The sequence below is a fragment of the Seriola lalandi genome, unplaced genomic scaffold (assembly GCF_002814215.2).
Source record: "Seriola lalandi dorsalis isolate HSWRI2012SDOR001 ecotype SW California unplaced genomic scaffold, Sedor1 jcf7180002054410, whole genome shotgun sequence".
Taxonomy (NCBI): Eukaryota; Metazoa; Chordata; class Actinopteri; order Carangiformes; family Carangidae; genus Seriola; species Seriola lalandi.
In genome coordinates this window covers 421316-441182 of record NW_019524963.1, presented here as the reverse complement: position 1 = coordinate 441182, position 19867 = coordinate 421316, and the positions used below count along the sequence as shown (strand labels likewise).

General features: G+C 38.7%; 1 protein-coding gene across 4 annotated transcripts; it reads left to right on the top strand.

Moving 5' to 3' along the window:
* Positions 1-19861, top strand: LOC111657693 (basic helix-loop-helix ARNT-like protein 2). 4 transcript variants are annotated; one of them, XM_023409979.2, is made up of 17 exons: positions 1-243; positions 8287-8398; positions 8520-8558; positions 8644-8685; positions 8850-9007; positions 9094-9176; positions 9278-9370; positions 11018-11135; positions 11752-11901; positions 14660-14891; positions 15353-15459; positions 15652-15802; positions 16035-16090; positions 16189-16300; positions 16482-16572; positions 17170-17266; positions 18286-19861. In XM_023409979.2, exons 1-17 carry the CDS (start codon positions 201-203, stop codon positions 18441-18443), a joined length of 1842 nt encoding a protein of 613 aa, XP_023265747.1. In that variant the 5' UTR covers positions 1-200; the 3' UTR covers positions 18444-19861. The 4 variants fall into 4 exon arrangements, with proteins under 4 accessions (XP_023265747.1, XP_023265745.1, XP_023265744.1 ...); XM_023409977.2 differs by having other exon boundaries at positions 9094-9188; XM_023409976.2 differs by having other exon boundaries at positions 9094-9188; positions 16032-16090.
* The last annotated feature ends 6 nt before the right edge of the window (positions 19862-19867 follow it).

The window sequence follows — 19867 nt, the reverse complement described above, 5'->3', positions numbered from 1 at the left end:
GCACAAGAAAAAAAATACGAGAGGAGGAGGGTGAGGACAAAAATTAAGTCAATTATACAACACCCCAGCTCTCCGCAGCTCCCTCAACTCCTCCTCTACTCCTCTCCCCCCCCTACTGTATTACTACTACAGCTGGTAGCTCCACATGCGCCGCGGCGCTCCGTAGCCTTCACCGGGCACACCGGCTCCAGTCTGCAGGCATGTCGGCCGGTGGCTCTGAGGGGACAGTGGACAGGCCAGCAGGTAAGTGCACAACAATGACTGTGTTTGTGTGTAAATCAGCCTGCTACTTTTATTATCAGTGACCGGTTCGTCCAGTTTTTTTTTGTCTTTCTCATCATTTGGCTGGAAAATCGAATCAGAAGTAACACTTCCAGAAAGTAGTTCTGAACTTCTTTACTCCCTTTATACGACAGAATAGGCCACAGTTTGCCTGCAGACAGCGACCCATGTTGTAGAGAGAACGGTTTATTGCTAATTACTTTTTGTATTTAACTTTATGGTGACAGCGACTGTAACGACACCACCTAGCCGAACGGAAGAAGCTAGCCTAGCGGGTAAAGTAACGCGTTACTATGTGCGGCACCGATGACTGGAGCAGCCATGGCACCAGCCTGCTGTAAACCTACTGTACCTAAAATACCGATTGAAAGCCGGTCATCGTGCCGCGCGCGTAGTCCAACGGCGTAAATCTATCCATTCATTATTCTGTACTACGCGCTCGTCTCCGGCGGGACGCCCGCACAGGGAGGGAGCTGGAGCGGGGGCTTTGTTCCGTACGTGCTTCATGGACTCACGTGACTGTAACCATGACGACGACTTTTCCAATCTGTAACAAAATATTGTTTTTGTGTTGCTAACCTTAGCTATATAGTCAGTTTGCTGCGGGTGCCATCTTTCTCTAACAGACCAAAGTATTTTTATTAACCTAAACTTCACAAAACCAAGCTCTGGGAGTTTAGTTTGTCACGTGGTTCACGAGGTTTTCTCAGTGTGGTCTTTTCTCATTCTTGTTCTTCCTAAAGTGGGTCAGTAGATCAGTGGAGCAGCGCTGCCTTCACTGTGCAGCAGAGGGAGGTAGTCGCTCCCGCCGCTTCTAAACCAGAGCAGGAGGCTCCGCAGTCATGTCAGCCATCGGAACTTATGAAGTCAGCGCCGCCATAGCTCCAAATCTCAGCCAAACTATTAAATACCGGAGGAGATTTAAAAAAGAGACCAGGAAGTCACTTTTTTAATACTCCCATGTTCTGAAGATAATTAGTCAGTTCCAATAACACTATAAAACTATATCAGAATATTAATAATCACTAATATATTCCCTGGATATTCTATTAAAATAGAATATCAAGTGCAGTAGACCCACCATAAATTCATTATTAAGCATTGGAGCACACCTCCTCACTCAAAAACACAAAGCAATATTTCATAGGGTTATATAATGTAACCTGTATCAGAAATTATAATAGAAAATACTACATTAAAAGTGCAAGTAAAAAATGTAAATATTTGTGTCAAAATTGTATAAATAAAATGTCCCTTAGAATCAAAGGTAAAAATAATTCTTATCATAAATTGTTTAATTATTGATGTATAAATGTTTGATATATCAATGTTATAGCTGTTGGTTGTTTAAACTCTAGCACTGAATTATGATTTATGAGCTCAAGGAATGTTTTGCATGTAAAATCCTTCAAATTAACTATTAATGCACAGCATCAGTTAGCAGTTTATTCCCCATTCTCCCATTATCTTTCACAGGCACAGATACCAACTGTTTTTTTTTATTCTAAAAAACAAGATTAAAGCTACCAAATCTTGGATGCAAATATCAACATATTGATTGTGATGTTTTAGTATTATTAAAGTTAATGTCTGGAAATACTGTAGCCACCTTAAATTCATGTCAGTTACAATGTACTACAAGTAACAGATTTTCACAGTGGAAAAAATTATCAAATGTCAGTAATACTAATAATATTAATAATAAACGTTATTTATAGAGTATCTTTCATACACACAATGCAGCTTAAAGTGCTGTACAAATAAAAAATACAATTTCAACAACAGCAAAAAATATTAAAATATATTAAAAAAAATATGATCAAAATATTAAAAATGCACCAATAGTTCATGGTTTGACCAGAAAACAGACAGCTTTTATATTCATTTTTAATAAAAATCATTTTTTTATGTCCAGACTTGGGGAGGAGACTCAAACCTCACTGAAGTCCCATGTTACTGATGTTAGAGTCAACTTGCAAGTGTTTTTTCTTTAGATTCTGTTTTTCAGGTTTAGCCTACAAATCTGGTAACTGTAGTTGCCAGGAAGCTCTCACAAAGTGGAAATATTTAAGTGGCATTATTTCAAAAATGTTCAGAAAATAGCCCCATATCTCCATGAGAATGGATAACAGACTTTTGAACACAACATTTCACTTAGAGCCTCTTACAAACGTGGCTATTGATTATTTCTGCATTTGACATGAATTAAGTATTTAAATTGAAAAGAAATATAGCAACAAAGTGTTTGAAAATATCATTTAAAAATGCGGGTGCTTTGTAACAGAATATGTTGTGTGCTACATGAGAAAAAAAGTGTCTCATATTGCAAAACATCCTGCAAGCGTGCACATACAGGTTTGAGGTGCTGCAAGAAACTGCAGGTCAATCAACCAGAAATAACCTAGAACATACTGTACTAGAAATGTAGGATTTGAGGCTGCCTTCTCTGCATCCACGCACAACCACAATACTTGTAATTGTGCTCCAAGAAGCAAATGGAAACACTGGGCTCTGGCATAATATGACTATATGAATGGCCTCAGATAACACTAAAAAAATCATATGTCATACTGAGGTGAGAACCAGAAACATTTAACTTGATTATGTTGTACATGTGGCCCAGTTACACAAAAGCCCTGTCCTCCAAAGTATGTATGCTCACCTATCACGCCATAAAATCATTCATTATCATAGAGTGTGAGGGATTTCTCTTACAACAAAAACTAGACACTCCACTTACTGAATACACTGCCATACCACTGCTGCTATAGTAGCAGGGGCACAGTTTTAGAGAAGGGGGGCATTTGTGAAATGAGCAAAAATGTGTAAACACTTGCATTTTAAAACCCTGATTCTTTTCATTATGTATTCATTGTAATGAATTAATGCAAAATAAACAACTTTAAATCTTCTAATATGAAATAACAGCAATAAATACCTGCTGTTAGTAGCTCCATTAGCCTGCAGCCGGACACAGATTAGGAGACAACGGGACCCTGAACACAGACACGTAAAAGGCCCCTCACCCCTCCCCTCCCACATGGGAGCAAGACGCCCTGAATGAACTCTCTGAGGTGCCGCTGTTGGCTGAGAAAACTGCAGCTGAACTTAGAGAGGAGATCTTGCTAATTCTGTGTCTCTTTGTGGTTGTTTTATATCTCTTTGCAGTGATTTTGTGTATCTTTGTCGTTGTTTTGCCTCTCTTTGGCGTCGTTTTGTGTCTCTTTGTAGTGATTTTGTGTCTCTTTGTAGTGATTTTGTGTCTCTTTGTAGTGATTTTGTGTGTCTTTGTAGTTTAGATTGGCATTCAATAAAAAAAAAAAAAAAAAATGTTATCAACAAAGAGCCCTAACTTTACTATTACTGTACAAAAAAAGTCTAGAGGTTAGGTGATATTGCATTTTGGAAGAGTCACAAATGGAAGTGCAGTGACGACAGAGCAAGCAAGTCACTGTTTACATACAGAGGTGGACATTAATGGTCTGAACACGGAGCACTAATGGATTAATAAAATTGCAAAGGGTACAGATCCCGGTGCTGCAGATGGAGCTTGAAACTGTGGCCTTGAAACCGACATCCGGATTCAGTATGAACTAAAGGACGAGCTTGAGTATGCCTGCGTCTGAGGGTTGTGCGAAACAGCTGTGTGAATGCAGCTTTTGAAAAACACTGTGTGCAGACTGGCTGTTTGAGTTAGATGTGATAAATGCTTAATAGTTGTAATTTGAAAGAAGGTGAGGTGAGGATATTTTGGGGATGAAGATGATCATATTTTACACTTACAGCTGCGACTGCATATGACTGTTTCAAATGTATGGCATCCTGTTGTAGACAGCCACTCCCTGCTCTTCTGTGTCGTAGTGTGGGAGAAACTGAGGGCAACTGCATGCTCACTGGGGCCAGCTTTGGAAAAGTTACCTCACTTGAAGTGTTGAAGTATTATTTTTATTATTGCTAAGTTAACTGTTAAAAATCTCTACAATTTAAAGTTACACAGAGTGAATCTCACTGATGCAAAAAACGTCCATATAATCCAAATGGCTAGCAATGCTAACAAACTAGCTAAAAGAGACACAAAACATACAGTTCAGTCAGAGGTTGTGTACGTTCGGTTGCACTGATAATTGGCCATCGGCTAAAGATTAGAAGCCGCTGAATTTCTGCGGCGCTAAACATAGAAGATTACAATGTAGTATAGAACGAAACACACATTAAAACAAATACAGACACTAGCTAAAGCGCTCCAGGGTAGTCTATTTAATACTACAGTAAGACCCGCGGAGGGTTCCTCTTTTTGATTAAAGTCATTCTCCAAAACTCGCATATTGTAGCGTTTTTGGTTCTTAAACAGTATGCAGTACATAGCCTGGGTATAAACCAGCTGAGACGGGACCTTGTGTATAATAATAAAATTATAATAATAATAATTTTGTTTTCAGACAAAATCCTCTGTTTATTCCTATTTAAATGCATCAGTAATCACTTCTGACCAGGTGCAGTGATTACATTATGTGTCCCAATTACCCAGGTGAAATTAAATAAATCACAATCATTTCATGGAAAAAGGAAAAAAATATTTTATTCCAACTTTATGAGCAATATATGAGTGTATATATATATATAAATATATAAATATATATATATACATATATATATTGTGTAGGAGTTTATTTCCAAGAGGATATATCCCTGCTAAACTATACAAATGAAGTCAGTATATTTAAAATAGGACGATGGCGCTTGTAAAGCAGAATTTACCTGCCAGTCTAAAAAGTACCATAGAAATTATTACATGAGTATTGACTCAGATTTGGAAGATTGCTTGTTTTGTTTTTAAAATAAATAAAAACATATTTTAATTTATGCTAATTTATGTTTGTATTTATTTGTATTTTGTCATTGTATATTTACAAAAGCATGAAACTGTATATAAAAAAAACATCTGTAAATGTAAATGTACATTTTTTGAAGATTTATTTTTTAATAATCTGTTTACTGTCTGCCATATTTCAGCTAAATTGCAAGATTTTTGTTCAGTAGTATGACTGCAGCCCTGTGAGACCAACATTTACAATTCAAATTGTACAAAAATGTTTTGAAATCCCAGCTCTGGTGTTTAGCTGCAGAAAAAAGGAAATACAGATGTAATGCTCACACCTTCAAGAATGTCAAACTGTGTCGTACTTTCAAACCATAACTTCTTTCTTTCTCCAGTTTGCTGGAGTTTTTTGTTTTGTTTTGTTTTTATACTAAAAGTTTCATATTTTCAGTCACGTGGTAAAATTTTAAGCACAGCTTGTATTCAGACCTTTACTCTAACCCCGACTGTCTCTGTAATTTATGCTGTTTGGACGCTCTGCTTAACATCCTCTGCTTACCTTTCATGACCTATTATTGTGTGTGTGTGTGTGTGTGTGTGTGTGTGTTTCTTTGTACGTGTATTTGTGTGTGTGTGTGTGTGTGTGTGTGTGTGTGTGTGTGTGTGTGTGTGTGTGTGTGTGTGTGTGTTGAAGATAGAATCAGGAGACACCCAAATAGCTGCGCCTGCTCTGTTTTTGTGGGATTTTAAAGACATTTTCATCCTGACTGCTGGTTTGAAAAGACTTTAATAGCATTAAAAGTGTGTCACTTAAAAACATCTTTGTTGCTTTCGGCTGTAAAGTTTGTCGCATATTTGTGGTTCCATTTATTGGCCTTGTGCTTTGCTGTGGGACTATAGCTTTTGGCTCATTTCTGAATGGTATTAAATGAGCTTATTGCATTGTGGTCACTGATGAACTAAGAGATTTTTCCTGGCTATCTGTCACATCTATAGTCCAAATCAGGCCATATACACTCCACTTTCCATTACTGAATACCACCAAGTTCTTCAAGTGGGATTAAATGTACGCATATAAAAGCTAGAGCCATGAAGAAGTTCATGTGGCTCATATTGTGCGTGCAGAGTTTGTCACACTCCTTTGCTTTTCCTCCGCGGGTGGTGGTCTATGTTTCTGTGTTTCAGTGATTATGGTATGTCATCTGCTGCCCTGCAGGCTTGGCCTCTCGTCAGCACTCGTGTCACGACTGGTGCTCTTTAGCTCTCGCGTGACTCGGGAAACGCTGACCGCACAAAGCGGGCACTGTTGCTTCCAAGATGGCACATTTTAATCAGTCAGCTGGCACAGGTAGCAGATGAAATAGCCCTTGACTAACTAACAAGGGAAAAAGGGAAAAACTGTGTGACCTCGGAGGCAGTGTGTTGTGTAGCATCATTGCTGCGGTGGGTGGAAGGGAGAGCCGGCAAGCGCGCACTCCTACATTCCACTTTTGCGTCAGTGATGACCCACTAAACTCCTCTGGAAGGATTAAAGAAAATTGTGTCGATAACATTAAATTTTACTTCACTGCTGATTGAATGGAAAAAGTTATAAAAGCCTAATGTTTGTCTGTGAAGTTTGACTTTTGTACCTATGGAAAGGGTCACTATGACCTCTCCGACAGGTTTCCTTCTAGCTAACTTTAAATAAAGTGGGATTTAGTATTTATATATTGTGCAAATATTGAGGATAAACATTAAAATCTACTTTAAAGCTTAAAAAATGCTGTTATTTTAAGTGTCCCAGCTACTATTATCAAACTAGCAGAAAAAAAAAACATTTCAGTTTTCTACAGAAATTTATTGTTATAAAAGTTTATTGTTATTAACTATTACTTTTTCTCCCTTGGAGAGAAAAAGCCAGAAAAAATGGGTCAGTGATGGTCAACAGTCACAGTTTATCTGCATTTTATTTTCTGCCAAATGAATGACACAATTTAAAGTATGGGAGTCCTGAGAGATAAGTAGGTCAATGTTACAGCATTATGAAAGCATTAGGTAAGATGATAGCCCAAACCCCATTTGCTCTCAAGTGCCTTTTAAACTGACAAAGGGCAAAAAATAGCTGGAGGTTTGGCGCCGTTCAATGGCAAGCTTGAGACAGTGCATTGAGAGTTTGCCTAGAAACAGATGACTAGAGAGCAGGAATGAGCCAAGGCATTTTAAGTGTGTGTGTATGTGAGAGTGTGTGTGTGTGTGTGTGTGTGTGTGTGTGTGTGTGTGAGGGAGAGGGAGAGAGAGGGGGATGTGGGTTTGGCGAGAGACTAAATAGAAATGAAAAGCCGAAAGAGAAAGAGAGGAATTCGGGCGGTCCTACTCTCAGAAATGTGTTTGGCTTCTCAACAATCCTGTGTCAGATATCAGGCTTTTTCAAAATAGTTGCCACCCACTCTGGCAAACACTTCCATGAGTCATCCTGTCTGGCTTTTTAGGACAAAAAAGGTTGTAACAAAGCTGTGCCAAAATCACCTTAGTTTCAATATAAAAAAGAAGAAGTTTCACAGGTATGACCTAAAAACTAAGAGTTTGCTTCCGTAGCGTTTCGGAGTTCTAAACGTTTTCAGTTCTATGACAGTAATAATTGTTTTTTTCTATTTATTAAAATGTCACAGACAAAGCTGCTATGATTAGCATCAAATTAATTAGGTGCAACAGTCCTATGATAACATAAATATTTATGAATATTTTTAAAACAATCAGAGAGTAACAATTGTCGCAGTAATCTGTAATCATCATGATAATTACAGGCGCAGCTTCGGTCACTGTCAGCTATTAACCCAAGATGTCATACAAAACCTAAAGGTGCATTGATTTTTTTTATCGTGATGCAGTTCAGGTCTGACTTGCCACCAATTAAAAATAGATTAAAACTCACTATATTACATTATTATATATTTCAAGGCATTAGCACATATAGTTGATAGGAACCAGTCTTACCAGCATCGTGCTTCTTGGTGACTCTTTTTGTTTGCTGCTCAATATGTGCAACAAACCTCTCAAACCCCAGTGGCAGAGCAAGTCTCATTAATTCATTCATGGTGAATTATTAATGGAGCGTCTGACAAGCCAGCAATATGGAGATCTGCAGGCTGATGTATTTCTTTACAGTCCCTCACATCCCTGTGATGGTTGTTTTCATGTATCAGATCCTGCAGCAGAGGAGAAAGGCCAAGCGAGCCAAGCCGGCCCCTCGCTGCCAGCTGTCGAGCTGCCAAGGAAACGAAAGGGAGTTGTGGAGAAGTCAGACACCGATGTACAGTAAGAGGAGTGCTATGTTGTTGTATTGATGACTTCTTACTTTATTTTCTCTGGAGTAAATACAGTTTGATTACCATACGGTGCAATGCATACATTGTTCTTCCTATACATTAAATTACAGGCAAAGCCTCGACTTTCAAATGGAAGATGACCTCAGCAGGTACACTGACTTCTTGTCTTTCTTCACACTCTGTCTTCTGAGGGAATTCCGGCAAAGAATTTGATTTTGATCTTTCTATTTGCAGATCTGAAGGAGACGATCAGCAAGTCAAAATGAAATGCTTCAGGTGACTCTACTGTATATCAAATTAATCTGCTATCTGTGTCTTAAAAAAAAACCTTGGTGGCTCTGATTGGTCTCATTTGTGTGATGTTGTCGTCCCCAATGATAGATACAGCAGTTCAAGATATGCAGAATAGGTTTATTATGTTTTTTGGATATTATCTACAGGGAGCCTCACCGCCAGATCGAGAAGCGGCGAAGAGATAAAATGAACAACCTCATCGACGAGCTGTCTGCCATGATCCCTGCCTGTCAGCCCATGGCTCGAAAACTCGACAAACTCACTGTGCTGCGAAAGGCTGTCCAACACCTGAAAGCCCTCAAAGGTAGCTCTCAACCCACCGTGTAAATCAAAATGTCTGTAACGTCTCCTCTGCTCCGTCTAAAATCCTCTTATCTCCTGTGATTTCAGCTGGGACGAGCAGCGCCTTTACTGACACCGCCTACAAGCCTTCCGTCCTGCCTCATGATGACCTCAGGCACCTTCTGCTCAGGGTAGCTGCTCATGTACGACCACAACGAATCCCGTTTGATGATATATTTATCTGTCTGTCTATTAATACGTACATTTATTTATCCATCTATCTATCTCCCAGGCTGCAGACAGTTTCCTGTTAGTTGTAAGTTGTGACCGAGCGAAAATCCTGTTCATCTCTGAGTCCGTCTCCAAGATCCTCAACTTTAGTCGGGTGTGTTTTACCGACGCTGCACTACATCACACACTCACTTTGCTGTTGTCGTCATGTTATGGATATTAAAAACCAAAGTTGCAGCTGGTGAAGTTGCAAAACATTTAATTAAAGGTCCCATATAGTATAAAGGTAGATGTCCATGTCTTTCTGATTATAGGTCATTATCAGGTCTAGGTTCTATATTAATACTGTGAAAGTATCAAAGCCTCAGTCCACAGAGAAATGCACACAGCCTGTATTCAGAAACTGAGCCTTAAAACCAGCCGTCAGGACTTTTGTAACTTTCTGATGTCACAACAAAGCAGTCACCTCTCTCAGCCATGCCCCAAGCCCCTCCCACCTGGACCCACCATCCAACCTTGCAGGATTTGGTTTCTCTGAGTGTTTTACCTGAAATCTGCTTTATTTTTATTGGATCACTCAGAAAACAGTCAGCCTATCAGAAGAGAGGATCAGAGCCTCCTCTCTTCTGATTGGTCTGTTGTTACTAGCGCTCCAGAGAGAAGCCTGAGAGAGGAAATGTAAAACTACATTTAGATGGTTTTTGGTTCTTAAAACCACAAATATATCTTCTTATGGATCAACACTTCAAATAAAACTCAGAAGAAGAGGAAAATATGTAGCATTAATGTGCAATTGTACCTTTTTTGTTTTTGTCTTTTGAACGTCGCCCAAAGCAAAAAGGGCATAAAAGTAGATTGTTCCAAACTGACCAAATGTAGTGAAAGTTTATCAGGTGAGACAAAAGTAGTTCAGATAGTTTGTTAGATAATTGAAAATAAAAAACTAAAAAACATTTTTTGGTGAGGGGTTAAAGGAGAAGTATGAAGCTTTATATTTTCATGCTTCATTTTGATTATTTAACTAACGGAATTATCTGTTCATATATTCAGGAATATTCTTGACTTTTCTGATTATCTTTACGTTTTTCCAGTTTTCGGGGCTCTAGATAAAAGTCCCCTCTTCATCTGCTCCCAGCATGTGCATTAGTTTGTGCTGTTGCCACATCATCCTTTTGTGGCTGGCAAACCAAATCTTTACGACTCAGTCTTCACAGAGAACAAACAGCCCTGATGAAGGTCTGATAGCTCTGTAAGTAAAACCTAATAATCAAGGTCACATCTTCTTTTGTTTTTTTTATTTTCTGCATTTTTCTGGCAGTTGCTGAGCTTTTATACGTTTTCTGAAAGTCAGTTCAAAGCCCTTGGCAGCCAGAACGATAACCACACCTGCTCTATATTCTTGACCACATTTTCCAGCTTTGAGATGCTCTGTAGAGAGGAACAGAGATTAGGAGGGATACAAGAGAAGAGCTTCTAAAGAAATTTGACTCCGTGTCTGCAGGGCAGCATGTGCTATTGGGGGCTTAGCAGTAAATGACTAACAAATGGATACATGCTGCAGCAGTTCTCTTTCAGGTTATATTCAGAGCGTTCTGTAACAGTCCACATACATTTACTGTACGCAAATGTCTCCAGACATTTCAAATTAGGTTTTGATGCAATGATAATAAATGGAACTGAGCAAAAAACACATGTTCTCATGTAAGCAAATGGTGGCGGTTTAGTTCTTATTTGCAATGCAGAATCAAAGCAAATCTGACAGTATGACATGAGTAAACAGATGTGTCATTGGGATTCACAGGTGGAGCTGACTGGGCAGAGCCTGTTTGATTTCATCCACCCCAAAGACATCAACAAGGTGAAGGAACAGCTGTCGTCCTCAGAGATGTACCCCCGCCAACGCCTCATCGACGCGGCAAGTAAGTCTTATCGCTAGTCTTTCTGTCATGGTTTGCCCTGACGGACAATTTATGTTTGAGCTTTTGGATTCTTATTTTTGGACATTGGTTTCATTTCCTGTTTTATTGTTCAATTACTTCCCTTGTGTGTCTGGTAGTTATTTTACTTCCTCTCTTTGTCCTGTTTCCCTCATTAATGATTGTCTGCCGCGCCCTAATGTGTTTCACCTGAGTTCTACTCCCCTTGCATTCCCTTGTGTATTTAAGTCTCTGTCTTCGCCTTCGTCTGTCAGTTCATCCTATCTTCCTGTTGTACTCCTGGTTGCCCTTTTGAAGTTGTCTCCTTGTGTTTTCATTTTTTGGGACTTTTGTTTCCCCGGCCTGGATTTATTTCTACGTTGAGTAAGACTTTTTTCCTTGTTTAATAAATTACTTAACTCAAACAGCCCATTCTTTTGTGTTTGGTGTGCACTTGGGTCCTAACTCTACAAAACCTGACACTTTCCTCTTTGAGAGAAAACACAACAGACATGAAGGGGCACTCTAACCCAGTGTGGAAGATCAGCATTGGAGCTAAATGAAATTCAGTTCAAACCATCTGAGAGTGAGCACTGTGTGTCCGTCTGTGTGTGTGCAGCTGGAGCTCAGGTCCAGGCGGACTCCCCCGCCAGGGTGTCCCACCTGTCAACCGGGTCTCGGCGATCCTTCTTCTGCCGCATGAAGCACAGTCGGGTGACGGGGAAGCAGGAGGAGAAACGCTCGCTGCCCAATATTTCCAAAAAGAAAGGTGGGTTCACACATCTCGGCATTCAACTCCTTAGCAATCAACATACAAGAACCAATAATCAATATCACAAATATAACACTTGAGTAGGATGTACTGTGAGGAGTATCGGGTTATGATGGCCCCTGATTGCCACACAGCTTGAGAACGAGTGATTGAAACAGCTGCTGATGCTGATCGGCTAATACAAGCACAGTGCTACTCTAGAGGTTGCAGGACTCCTTATAATCTTATTAAGCCACATAATTAGAGAATGAAGCTTCAATCTACATCAATATGCACAGGCAGTTCACAGCCTCTGTTCACATGACTACCAGCTGCACTGATCTGGTTCTGCTGCTCCACACAGCATCTTATTTTCAAGTTAACACTTTACTCCACTTGAAGTACCAGGTGGGAGGGATGTGCTGCTGAAGCCAAGACAATAGGTGCCAAGGAAATGGTGCTAATTTTGGATGGTTTCATTTGTGTTCTCTTGAGAGCGCTTGGGGTGGTTCAACTGAGACAAATAATTTCTCAAAAGGACAAAGTATTCTGTTTTGTGTATTTAGCTGTGTTCAGTCGAGGCCACTTGGGCTCAAACAGATGAGGAGGAGGACTGAGGAGTATTATCTAAAGATGAATAAGATATGTAAATGTGTTTCTTGCGTGGAGGTTTCTGTTCAGGCAGCTGGTGGAAAACAAAGATTTGTTCCCTGCCTAGATTGCCCAGGAGGAAATAAAGAAATGATCTGATTAGGATCTGGTGAGGAGGTGGATGAGGGTCGTGACCGCCTCTCCCCCTCTCTCCATCTGTTGGCAACAGTTTGCTGGGGTTGAATGTAAGTAGGTGAGCCTTAACCTCTGTACCTATGGCAAGATGTGACCTGGAAAGAAGGAACACAAATGACTTCCTTATCTCTAGAGCTGCATTCATGTTTCACAGCTCACATGCAGAATTATAATTAAATAAATCAGTTTTTTTGTACACTAAAATTAGTATTCCTAACTTTTCTCAATGCGGGTCAGTTTTACAGAGTGAGTGGGGAAGAATTCAGGGATGGATGAAGACTATTTTTTTTTTCCAACGAGATGCCACAATTTAAAACGTGTTATTTGGCACAGGAAGTAGGTCAGTGTTACAGCGTTGTATAACCTCAAAGTAAGAAGATGGTGCAAGCCCCACTTACTGTAAACTGAACTGTGGTGGCAGAAAGGTTTGGCACCACTCGGTGGCAAAACCCAGTAACTGCACTGCAGCGCACAAGGAAGGGCAGAAATGAGCTTGAAAATGCCAGGGTCCCATAATATTCAGTTCATTTTCTGTCATACACTGTAGATGGATCAGAATGACTCTATTAAATGGAAAATAAATAAAAAGACTTTTGTTTTTATTTATGTTTTGTTAATCTCAGAAAAGCAGTTTATTTTAATAGGTAAAAATTGAAGGATAAATCTTGTGATATTATAGTTTTTCCTGTCAACCAATGCAACAGATGGGGTGGAGAAGTGAGAAAGTATGATGGTTTTGGTCTTATCCTATAAAAGAGGTCAGCAGTGGTGTAAAGATATATATATATATATTTTAGTAAGTCTTGAGTAGAAATATCCAAAAAGTATTATCAGCAAAATGTAGTTTAAGTATCAAAAGTAAAAGTTCTGTTTCATTTATTGTATATTGCATATTATGTATCACTGCACATGTAGAGTTTTCCTGAAACAAGAGGGGGACCCAACCAGTTTCTGCTTTTCTGTTGAGGGCCACGATTATAAAAGTTTGGAAATGATTGGTTTAATCTTAAACAATGTTGTATTTTATAATCTTATATTTTTAAATGTAAAATTTTAGTCTGTAAATTGACCAATTACTGCAGCTGTCAAATGTAATATATGTACATGTATTGAATTTCCATATATAAAAATATTTGAACGTATAAAATAAAAACATGTAAAAACTATATATGAAACATGAAATATATTAGAAATTGGAACAATTTCATACATTGACATATATTTCTAGCCCATGTTCATGTATGTATACTTATATTGTAGACATACATTGTACATAAATATATATCCATTACAAAGCCTGTCAGTATATGTTGATATTATATACAGTAGGTCCAGATATATCAAGCGGGATGTTGAAGTTTATAATGTATGAAACACCAAGAGTAAAATTTGTATCTGTACATATATTAAAAAGATCTATATGATTTTTACACATCAGTCTTTATATGGTATAACATGCTGCAACCATAAATGTTAACGATATTTAATTAATTTATAGCCTATATGTAAGTTCATTAAAACACACATATAGAAATTGATCATTTTTATATATGTTTTTCCTATTAATTTCTCATTAATTTTAAACATGCTTATCCTCCCATTCTGGGGAAAGTGGTTTTAGACCCCGTGTATAATGTCAACATACAGTATACCGACAGGCTTTGGGTTGGATATATATCTATGTAACAGGCATACATACTTAAACATGCATTTTTGTATTGGCTAGACATAAATGTCAATATATGAAAATTGTTTCAATTTCTAATGGGTTACAGATATAACTTTTACATATGTTTATATTTTATTTGTACATTTATTTCATATATGGAAATTCATTATCTGTATCTATAACATTAGTGTATAAAACAGCAGAAAATGAAATCCTCTGTGCCCTTTGTGATCCTGTTTGCAGTAATATGTGCAGTTCTCCAGGCAGTAGTTGCAACGTTATTTACAAATGTTAATAGCCTGCTTGTTTTTCTCTCCACAGACACATACAGATACTGTACCCTCCACTGCACTGGATACATGCGGAGTTGGCCGAGCAGCCAGCTGGACCCGGAGGGCGACGCAGAGAAAGAACCAAACCTGACCTGCCTGGTGATGGTGTGCCGCCTCCATCCTCACGTGCCCCACCACCCTTCCAAAGACATCAACGTCAAGCCCACTGAGTTCATCACCCGCTGTGCGATCGACGGCAAGTTCACTTTTGTAGATCAACAGTGAGTTTCCCAATTCTAACTAACTGCATCTGCACCATTTATCTCTCTGTCGCGAAGCGCGGATTTGTTCCAAAGACACGGTTCTGCTGAGAAAGGTGTGGCTGAGGTGTGTTGTGGCGAGGAGTCCTCTCAGTGTATAGCATGAGTTTTGGCAGTGGAGATAATCCTTTCTGTCTTTGCCGTTGTTCCTCAGAAGGAGGTGTGCATCTTGATGACATCACATCTCTTCTCATTTTTGGGAAGTAATTTCACACCACAAGTATAGTGAATCATTTTATCAAATTTCCCATATGTGTGACTGCTGGGTGATGACATGCGGAGAGGCTCATTCATACTGTATCCACTGTCATTCCATGTTCACTGTCTTTGTTTCGGCACAATCCTGAGGGACGGCACGGCATGGCGAGAGAGACGGGAGTAAACGAGAATATCTAAACTACCTATTTATCCTCTTTTCCCAGAGCCACAACAGTCATTGGTTATTTGCCACAGGAAGTTCTTGGCACATCGTGTTACGAGTACTTCCACCAGGACGACCTGCAGCACCTCGCAGAGAAACACAGGCAAGGTGATGGAGCAAAGCCGCCGCTGCTGACAAATTTCATTTTTTTTCATGTAGAAGTTCAAGAATGTGAGCTTTTCTAATGATTAGTAGCCACATGTGTAATTTCAACGTACGCCAGTGTAGCAACATTTTTTTGTTGTTGTTGTAATTTCCACTCTGCTTTGTGATTGACACCTGCGTCCAATCTCTTGGCAGTTCTTCGAAGCAAAGAGAAGATTGAGACGCAGTGTTACAAGTTCAAAACAAAATATGGCTCTTATGTTTCGCTGCAAAGTCAGTGGTTTAATTTCACAAATCCATGGACCAAAGAAGTTGAGTTTATCGTGTCTTCAAACAGGGTCATCTCGTAAGTATTGATGCATTTATGAGGATGTCAATAAGTCGCACCTTTTTTATCTCACACATCAGATATAGTAAAAAAATACTATAGGACAGAGGTGTTACATACCCTTGGAACAACACTGATAAAGTGTAATTGATGCTGATTTCCTGTTATTTTCCCACATTGTTCATTATATTGCCATAAATGACAGTTTATTGATGCATGAAGCAGCATATTTACTCCTTTGCACCAGCAGGGGGCCTGGTCACACAAAGGATGAGGAGGAGGCAGGCAGCTCAAAAGCACTTCAGGGTAAGAAATACAGACTGTATTCAAATAGGCATTTATGTTTATTTATTTTTTTTTTGTCTAATGTAAATGTTGATTTTTACTGTTTTATTCTTCCACAGAAGACACAAAGCATATACCTGTAATTCCTGGCCTTTCCAGTGGTTTGGGCCCAATGATCTACGCAGGCAGTATAGGGACCCAAATCGCAAATGAGCTCATCGACTCCTACAGGTGGGGTGTGTGTGTGTTTGTGTGTGTGTGTGTGTTTAAAATGATTAAACTCAACAGAAATGGTAGTATTCCATCATTATTTATATTAGAAGGGTTGAAATGGGTTAAGATAAATAAATAAATAAATAAATATATATATATATATATATATATATATATTTGCTCCTGTATTTTTGAGCAGGATGAACTCGTCTCCTTCGAGCGGAGCTTCCAGTCCGTTTGGCCCGGTCCAGGAGAAATGTCCACTGGTGTCCCCAAATACTAGCAGGAGTGTGAGTGACCTGAATTACAGCACATTTACAGTATTTGGGATTTTGCTGTCAATTTTAGTGGCATAAGGAAGTTTAATTCAAATGCATGGCTATGGAGTTTATATGTTCTTTGAGTTTTTTAATGCAAAACTTCTGTATAGAGACATGAAATTTTATGCTAACTTTAGTTCTATGTGGTATTTATGTGGAAATGGAAGCTGTCTCTCATATGTTGTACTTTTCCAAACAAATGAATAGTGACAAAGGGAGTTCTGCTGATGCAGACGCATAATTTGGAAGCAGCTTGCACAGGGTTAGGGTTATTGATTGAGTTCACAACCTCATGCTACAATATTATGAAACACTGTTACCACTAATAGATAGTTAGGTAGTAATCCCAAATGAAATTGAGGACTAAATGATTCCATCGTTTCATCTGAGCTGTATTTCCACCAGTGCATGTTTACTTGTCTCTGTCAACCTGAAGGCTTTATTCAAATGTAGAAGGAATTAAGACGGTGTCTGCTTCTACAACCCATTTTCTTGAGTTGAATTACACACTTCAGTGGAGGAGATGGGCTCCTGTGCAGTGTTTCAGCGTAAAATGGCTTTTTCCAGGCATCCAGCAGAGAGGACGCAGCAGGCAGTTCATCACAGTCCCAGTCTGACTCGAGGACAGCGGCGGGCGCTAGCAGTGCAGCTTCTGAAAGTACAGGTACTGTCAACAGGATAGTAAATTCAAACCAATTTCATCTACATCTCTGCAAAGAAATGTGCCACACTCATGAAACCGGGCCTAAAGTCTCCAAAAAAAAGCTGCATTTTATATCATATGTATCATATTACAGCAAAGAACTCATGCACACTTTATATTGTTGACACCACTGATGATTTCACAGCTGCAGGCCCCTTATCATCAGCTGATCCAATTAGATGACACAAATGCAGTATGAATGCAGTTCTGTATGACATAATAAAAACAATAACACCAAAATCCAAATTGAATAATTAATGCAAAACTCTCAAATATCAAACAATGCTCCAAGTGAGTGTTAGTTGCTAGCTCACTTAGCTAAATAAACGTTGGGTAAAGTGCATGTGATGTTAGCCTTTTGGAGAAGCTAACACAGATTGTTAGTCGAGGATGATTAAGGCATTCTTTCCTGTGTGTGTTATCAATGTCTGTGTTTTATTCCAGAGAATTGCTTGTGCAAAATGTACACGTGAAATTTAAAAAATATATTTGCCAAAGTGACTGTACTGTAACTTTAGTGACAAATGCATATCACTCTATACAACAAGCTAATGTTTAACAGCAGTTAACCAATGTTTAGTTTTAGCATTCAGTGGAATTCTTATGTGTTTTTTCCTCCACTTGCTAATGTTTAGATGCTAATCTTAGCTAGAAAACATCCACAAAAAAGACGGAAGATTAAGCTATAGTATTTGTCCAGTAAGGCTTAAACATCCTACTTAGTGTGTGTCTTTCAAAGTTTATGGAGTATGAAGAAAGTGACACACCTCCTGCCTAGGGACCCTACTACAGACGTGCGGTTGGACCCTTCTCTGTTAATCAGCAACTTAAGTACAAGTGAACAAGGCAGGACAAGGGAAAATGAGTTAATTAAAAACAAGACATGACCAAATAAAAAGAGACCGATCATCACAGACAGATTATATTCAACAGTTTACCTTCAACCCTGAAATCCTGTTTCTTTGGTCCGTTTCACCCAGGTGAGCCGTCCCAGTTAGACCTGGACAGCATGGTGGTGCCAGGCCTGAGCAGCTTCAGCAGTGATGAGGCAGCCATGGCCGTCATCATGAGCTTGTTGGAGACGGATGTAAACATGGGTCAATCGGGGGACTTTGAGGACTTACACTGGCCTTTCTAGGGGGCGCATAGACTTTCAGCCTCTCTACGCTCTCTTGTGCCGTTTTCTTGCCATTTGCAGAGAACTTGGGCATTTAGTCGTTCATTTTTGTGACCGACTGATCTGGCCTTGCACAAGCGAACCCACTGGATCCAAGAGAAGCCAGCTGCAGACACAAGATGGTAGACCTCAACCATGGAGGAATACATGACTCCAGTGCAGATTTTGTCCTTTTAGTGTGGAGCCAATAGCGAACCCAGCCGATTAGTGCACCATAGTTCGATTGTTGAAAAAGTAGAATCTAAAAACTTGATGCACAGAGATCCACTAACCTAGATGTCCAAACAAGGAGAGGTGATATACCAAATGTTGTTCAATGAAAATTGAGGAAAAACAATGTTTCTTTCTATTATTTTGTTTAGTTCTCTGACTTTTTGGGAGAATGTAGCTCACTATTACTTTAGCTCTTTGGTTGTGGTAAATAAGGCCAATATAGCCTGCTATTTGTAACATTATGGGTAAGATGGGACATCGCTTAGTATGTTACCTCTCCTTGGTCCTTGTTTGAACATCTAAGTTAGTAGATTGAGTGCTTGTAAAAGTCTAGAACATTATATTCATCTTCAATATGGTAACAATAATACTTAAAGATCTCATAACTACATTAACAATAAAACAGAGTAATATATCCATATCTATCCAAGGAATAGACTCAGATTTAAGTAAGATTTAAATAACTGCCATTTCTGTGGATATTATATTTAAATATCTGAACTGAAGCTGTAGATTTAATAAAACGTGGTCTAAAGAAATTAATATGGAACATTTTACATTCAAGAATATTATATAAATTAATAATTATGACAAATAAATTGTATTTCTTGAAAATATAATTTTATTGAAGTATTTTTACATGTTTTTTTATTTGAATATGCTCATATAAATATGTTCACGAATGTGATTTTTCATGTTCACCCTTTTATAATCTTGTTAGAGATCACATTCAGTTTGTTTGAACAACAAAAAACATGGATGACAATAAAGTAGCACATTAATATATTAATATCGTAATAATATTGATAATGATGATAAAATGTAATAAATAGCCATTCAAAAATTGTAGATTTCAATTACAAATTTGTACAAAAACAGTAATAAATTATACTTTATTTAATTTTTATCTAAAGTATATAAGTATACAGCACCAACCAATGCCATACACTACAACCTCCAAAATACCATATTCAAATACCATTCATACTTAAATATTTTCATTAATGAATAGGGAAATTAAACTCTACATTGAAACAAACCTGTTAATAATGCATTGTTGTGTTATAGCAGCAAACAGGAGCACTAATGCTATCAAAGCTGAACTCATCTGCTGTGAAAGTCATGTCTCCTCCATGGTTGAGATCCGCCATCTTGTGTCTGCAGCCCCCCCC

Bases quoted from the DNA above. Each gene is read 5' to 3' on its own strand.
- LOC111657693 (XM_023409976.2), top strand. From the start codon at position 201: ATGTCGGCCGGTGGCTCTGAGGGGACAGTGGACAGGCCAGCAG. The intron at 244-8,286 runs GTAAGTGCACAA...TTCATGTATCAG, and splicing joins GACAGTGGACAGGCCAGCAG to ATCCTGCAGCAGAGGAGAAA. The intron at 11,902-14,659 runs GTGGGTTCACAC...TTCTCTCCACAG, and splicing joins CAATATTTCCAAAAAGAAAG to ACACATACAGATACTGTACC.